This window comes from Mus caroli, chromosome 15 (assembly GCF_900094665.2).
Source record: "Mus caroli chromosome 15, CAROLI_EIJ_v1.1, whole genome shotgun sequence".
In the NCBI taxonomy this organism is placed as follows: Eukaryota; Metazoa; Chordata; class Mammalia; order Rodentia; family Muridae; genus Mus; species Mus caroli.
The window spans coordinates 95,129,667-95,135,966 of record NC_034584.1 but is presented as its reverse complement, the minus strand read 5'-3'; the positions used below and the strand labels follow the sequence as shown (position 1 = coordinate 95,135,966).

The following is a 6,300-nucleotide window of genomic DNA, read 5'->3' as shown; positions in this document are numbered from 1 at the left end:
GAAGAGAAGAGAAGAGAAGAGAAGAGAAGAGAAGAGAAGAGAAGAGAAGAGAAGAGAAGAGAAGAGAAGAGAAGAGAAGAGAAGAGAAGAGAAGAGAGACACGGGAAAGTTTCTACCTAAAGGGACACAGGAAGAATAACAAGTTAACAATAGTGGAACAAATAGATAAACAAGCAAACATTTCTGGAGCTCTTAAGTGCTAGGTCCTGCCTAAGAGGCTTTCAGATCCATTATCCTATTATCCTATTATCAGCAGCTCTTCTGTTATTACTATTATTATTGTTATTATTATTATTCCCTTATCCCTGCTCCCCACAGGACATCTAAGACTCAGGAAGGTTATTTACCCACCCAAAGTTGGACATGAATTTGCCCATAACTTCAAAGGTCTTGTCATCGTGCGAGCACGCCCCCTACAGCATGAATTCAAAGGTCACCTCCAAGGCCAGGGCTTCCTAGCCTTCAGGGTGGAGAACCAGGTAGGATGTGAGCCAGCCTGGGATGGAGACAGTGACCCAGTGAGTCCCAATAGCGCGACACGAGGGTCCCGCCCGATGCCCACAGTGCCCAACCCCGGAGCTGACCAGGCGCTTCGTGGCACCATAAAGCCAGGGCGGGCGGGAGAAGAACGCCGTTTTATGGGGGCGGCAAGGTAGCCCGGGCTGCTTTGATTCCAACAGGCAAGCTCATAAACGCCTGGGCGGCGGGCGCGCTCCCTCCTGCACGATATAAGGCTCAGAGCGAGCCTCGGGGTCCAGCCTGACTCTGTATCGCCTCTAAACCATGTCTTGCTTCTCCTCTCGCCTCGGTGCCTCCTGTGGGGTCCGCGCCTTCAGCTGCGCTTCGGCTTGTGGCCCTCGGCCCGGCCGCTGCTGCATCTCTGCAGCTCCCTACAGGGGCATCTCCTGCTACCGCGGACTCGCAGGGGGCTTCGGCAGCCGCAGCGTCTGCGGGCCCTTCCGCTCCGGCTCCTGTGGACGCAGCTTCGGGTACCGATCTGGAGGCGTCTGCGGGCCCAGCCCCCCCTGCATCACCACCGTCTCTGTCAATGAGAGCCTGCTCACGCCCCTGAACCTGGAGATTGACCCCAATGCTCAGTGTGTGAAGCATGAGGAGAAGGAGCAGATCAAGTGTCTCAACAGCAGGTTCGCGGCCTTCATCGACAAGGTGGGTGTCCTGGGCCAGCCCCTTTCTGGCACCTGAGGACCTGCTGGGAGCAATCCACAAGCAGGTCGTCAGAACGGGAGCTCTAGGTAACTTTAGATGATGAGAAAAGTCACACCTCTTCAAGACTGCTCCAGTGCTTAAGACTGAGAAAGGACATTGCTCTTAACTTCTCTCCCTTCTAATGCAGCCTTCTCTCCCACTTTTAATAATTTTTAAAAGATTTATTTATTTTATGTATATGAGTACACTATAGCTGTCTTTCTCTCCCACTTTTAACGAAGAAAATTCACAGCCCCATGGGACAGTCTCAACTAGAATGCTGTGCTTTGTGAAATCATTTGACACATACCTAGTGAGGCTGCTTTCCCAACACAGAGAATTCGTTGTTTCAGTGTGCCATGCGTGCAAATTCCTGCGCATGCGCACATACGTATGTTTGGATATCGCAGCATGGCGTCTCCAGAGAGGGCAGAGAGCTGCAGCTAGCCTTGAAACCGGAAGCACATAAAGACTGATGCCTGTGGCATAGTCCTTCGTGCCCGGAATTGAAAAAGTGACAGTGATGGAGCCGTCCCACCACAGAGTCAGATCAGACCCAGGCACGGAGTGGTCCATTCCTCAGGCCCTGAGTTAGAGGGCCCAAAGCCCAGAGTCACAGTTCCCTCTAGCCAGACTACACCCTAGGAAAGTAGCCACAGGCAAGCAGAAAGGAACCTGGGCCCAAGAGTCTGTGGCCTTTGCCCAACACCTAATTCCTCCTCTGGCTCACTGGGTGATATGGTATGGCGGGCGGCGTTCTCTCTGAACCTCAGCAGCTTCACACCAGTGTGTGCGCCGACCACACCCTTGATCGGGAAGGTAGAGCTGAGAAAGCCCCAGGATCCTAGCAATTAAGACCACCCAAACCATCCTGCGCACGCGGTACTAAGGACCCCAGTCCCCATTTTGGAAGTTCTAACGCTCCAGTCCTCAGCTGTACTCTTGGAAGAAGGAGCACAGGGGCCAGGCCTGCAGGTGAGAGGCAGCCCTGCTCCAGTCCAGTCTCAGGAAGTGGAAACCCAGAGGCCCAGGGCTAGTCGGGCTGGCTGCCATTCTTCAGTCAACACAGATCCTTGGCCACATCCACTGTCCGGTCTACTTGACTGACAGTAAACGGTGACATCCCCATGGACCTGTTTTCTAAAATCTTCTCCAGTACATGATTTCGAGAGACTAGCAAGTACTTGGGACTCCAGAGCTCTTAAGTGGCAAGAGCCCCAGAATGCTCACCCTCGCGTCTCTGACGCACCCCAGGACTCCCTCTCTACTTTGTCCATTCTCAGCTGGTCACCAAGGACATTATATAAGTCACAACCCTCCCTGAGGAAGCTCATGGAGAAAGGCTCCCTTTTCTCCTTTTCCTTCACTACCCTGTGTTCCTTCCTCCAGGGAGCCTTCCCTGCTTTCCTCTGCCTTACCGGAAGTCACTCAGTTACCCAGCACAGCTACATGTCTCACGGTTTCCCTCTTACCCCATCTGGACAGACATTCATTTGCCCATCCATTACACACTTCCTCAATGAGCTCTGTCTGGCTCTTCCTACAACCTAAGGAGGGGTATGTTGGCTCCTCCCACAGACTTTCTCCCTCTCCAAACCCAGGTGCGCTTCCTGGAGCAGCAGAACAAGCTGCTGGAGACCAAGTGGCAGTTCTACCAGAACCGCAAGTGCTGTGAGAGCAACCTGGAGCCTCTGTTCGAGGGCTACATCGAGACGCTGAGGCGGGAGGCTGAGTGTGTGGAGGCAGACAGCGGGAGGCTGGCAGCCGAGCTCAACCATGTGCAGGAGTCCATGGAGGGCTACAAGAAGAGGTGAGGGCCACTGGGGAGGAGGGCTTGTAGAAACAAGTAAAATTAAGTCAAAGACAACGGGTTTAAATGGGACTTTGAAGGGGTGCTCCCCAGGGGTCCTCACATGCTTCTAGATCAGTGGTTCTCAGCCTTCCTAACGCTGCGACCCTTTACTACAGCTCCTTATGTTGTGCTGACCCCCAACCATAAGGTTACTTTGTTGCTACTTCATAACTGTAATTTTGCTACTATTATGAATCCTAACGCAAATAACTGACATGCAGGGTATCTGGCGTGGGGCCCCCAAAGGGGTCAAGGCCCAGAGGTTGAGAACCACTGTTGTGGAGGTTTTCTTCTAGACTGGAAATTTAATGATTTTGGAGGGACTAAGATGGCTCAGTGGTTAAAAGCACTCGCTGCTCTTCTAGAAGACCAGGGTTCAAATCCTAACACCCACCTTGTAGCTCACAGCTGTCTATAACTCTAGCCCCAGGGGATCTGGTACCATCTTCTAGCCTCCATAGGCATTGCATGCATACAGTGTACAGACACACATGCTGGCAAAACACCCATATACATAAAGAAAATTAGATAAAATCTAAAAAATATATTTTAAATAAAGATTGCAGAGATTCTAAGATACTCAAATTTTTTTACTTATTTATTTATTTTTAATTTGCAAAAGGGTCATTGAGCACCTGGTGATGTTCTAGGTACTGAGTTTCACCCTAAATGGAGACTGGGAAAAGGGGGGTGGGAGGCTCCAGAGCCAGGCCTCGTTGATCCCAGGGAACCACAGCCCAGACACAGGTGCCTTTGAAAGGTACATGGCTCCTGCCTGACCCACATTAGCCAGGAGAATCCAGGAGCACAACAAGGAGCTGTCACATCGACTCCAAAGATCCAGGTCCTGGGATATGTCTATCTGGGGCTTCATTCTTTCTCTGTTTTCCCCCTTAAATCTGAGCCCTGTGTCCTCTGTCCCCAGGTATGAAGAGGAAGTGGCACTACGAGCCACTTCTGAGAATGAATTTGTGGCCCTGAAGAAGGTGAGTAACCAGAATGGTCATCTTTCAGGCAGAGTTGGTGTTCAACACCTTTACTAGACACTGGAGGCCACTGCTACCCAGAGCCACCAGCCCCACCCCTGCATAGCCCTGGGCCATAGAGCCCACTGCCAGCCTCACTCAGATCAGGTGTTTCATGCTCGTTTGCCTAGGCTTGTAATCTCCCTTGGTCCTGGGCCTCCCATAGAGTAGGCACCTGATACACAATAGTGAAGAAGGGATCACCAGTTGCCTGGGCAACCTTGGACAGCCACAGTGGGAAACACCTGGTGGTGAAGAATGCCTGGCATTGCTTGCTTCCTAAAGATGACTCAGAAAGCCTCATGTGCTAACCTCCCAGATGAGGGGACTTCCGGGAACACTACTGTGAGCACCTGAGGCCCAGATGCAAAGGATCAGGCTAGGCTGCCCTGGGCCCTCAGCTCTGACATAGGCCTGGCTCTCCTATGAGATCCAGAACACAGCTGCAGGACCTGGTTAGAAATGACCCATCTCACACTCCCACACTAGACCCCAGGTTTTGGCAAAGATGCCAGCTGTGAATTTAGGAGAACCATTCCATTGGTAACAAGGTTGTGCTTAGGATCCTCAGATCCCCCCTCCCTTCTCACACTAACTCCTCACCAAGGATACAGAAGGGATTGCTCACACCGTGGTACCTGGCCCTGAGACAACCAACTATGGAAAGTCTCTCAGGAACAAACTGCTGAGCCTACTTACTAGAGAGGGAAGATGGGCAATCTGGTGACTGCCCTGTGAGACTCTTGGTTTGTCTTCCCCCTTTAGGATGTGGACTGTGCCTACCTCCGGAAGTCAGACCTAGAGGCCAACGCAGAAGCACTGACACAGGAGATGGATTTCCTGAGGCGACTGTATGATGAGGTGAGGGGACTCAGGGCAGTGAGGCAGCCAGGAGGAGCCCAGAACACTTTGGAAAGGACTTGTGACCATTTTGGACTCTAAGCTCCCCCAGTGGACACGGGGTATAGAATATTGGGGAGATCTAGGGCAGATTATGTATCCCAAACAGGAGAATCATAGCTTGCTCTCTCACCCCACTCCGCCACACAAGCTAGATCCCCTGGTTACTGTGACCACAGTACTCACAGGGCTAAACACTTAGACCTGAAGCACAAAGCTGAGGTCTCATATGTTGACTGTGTCTCTTCTTGGGCCTGGAACTTTGCATGAAGAACACTGAGGGAGGGTTCCAGGGTGGAGAGTAACAGGGTGACATGGCCACCAGATTGAGACCACTGGGGAGAGAGGAAGCAGATAGGACAGGACAGAAGGTAGGCTTCCATGAGGAGGGGTGAGAACTAAAAAGATTTTTCTTCTCTCTTCCCCCACAGGAAACACGCCTCCTCCATGCCCACATCTCAGACACCTCTGTCGTCGTCAAGATGGACAACAGCCGGGACCTGAACATGGACTGTGTCGTGGCTGAGATCAAGGCTCAGTATGATGACATCGCCAGCCGCAGCCGTGCCGAGGCTGAGTCCTGGTACCGCACCAAGGTGAGAGGTCAGGACATCTGTCCTTAGATGAGACAGTGGGAAGGACTCCAGGATTTATTGGAAAGGGCTTCTTGCACACCAAGAATCACAAGAAGATGGCACACAGCTCTGGGCTGAGGAGGCAGCCCAGCCTGACCACTGTGCATCTTGCACATCCATTGTGCTCACTGGGTCAATGTCACATCCTGGGCCTCATGAGCATCTCTGTTTCCCCCACCCCTAGTGTGAGGAGATGAAGGCCACAGTTATCCGGCATGGAGAGACCCTGCGCCGCACCAGAGAGGAGATCAATGAGCTGAACAGAATGATCCAGAGGCTGACTGCTGAGATCGAGAACGCCAAGTGCCAGGTATGTAAGGTTCAGCTACTCTGGGACCAGAGAGGCTGGATGTCTGCTCAGTGCCACACAGCCAGTATGTGTCCTGCTTGGAGCTTACCATTTAGTCTCCCACCTATTTGCACAGCTGGGTTTCCTGATCATGCTCACTCAGGCTGACCCATGTGAACAAGGCAAGAGGCTGCTTCTAGAATGTTCCCAACTNTTGGGAAAGACTGGATAGCATGCTGGTGACAGACAGTGAGACCCACGGACCCTTGGCTATCTCCACTTCTTTTGTGTTCCCAGAACACCAAGCTGGAGGCTGCTGTGACCCAGTCTGAGCAGCAGGGAGAGGCTGCCCTTGCTGATGCCCGCTGCAAGCTGGCTGAGCTGGAGGGTGCC

At 52.4% G+C, this 6,300-nt stretch overlaps 1 protein-coding gene across 1 annotated transcript in view; it reads left to right on the top strand.

Annotated features, from left to right (window-relative positions):
• Positions 1–783: 783 nt before the first annotated feature.
• Positions 784–6,300, top strand: part of LOC110310153 (keratin, type II cytoskeletal 80) — a 91,718-nt gene continuing 86,201 nt past the window's right edge. Inside the window, exons 1-7 of the mRNA XM_029470044.1 lie at positions 784–1,167; positions 2,808–3,016; positions 3,984–4,044; positions 4,849–4,944; positions 5,415–5,579; positions 5,803–5,928; positions 6,205–6,297. Coding sequence (XP_029325904.1) covers positions 784–1,167; positions 2,808–3,016; positions 3,984–4,044; positions 4,849–4,944; positions 5,415–5,579; positions 5,803–5,928; positions 6,205–6,297 — 1,134 coding nt within the window. The remainder of the gene's footprint in view (positions 1,168–2,807; positions 3,017–3,983; positions 4,045–4,848; positions 4,945–5,414; positions 5,580–5,802; positions 5,929–6,204; positions 6,298–6,300) is intronic.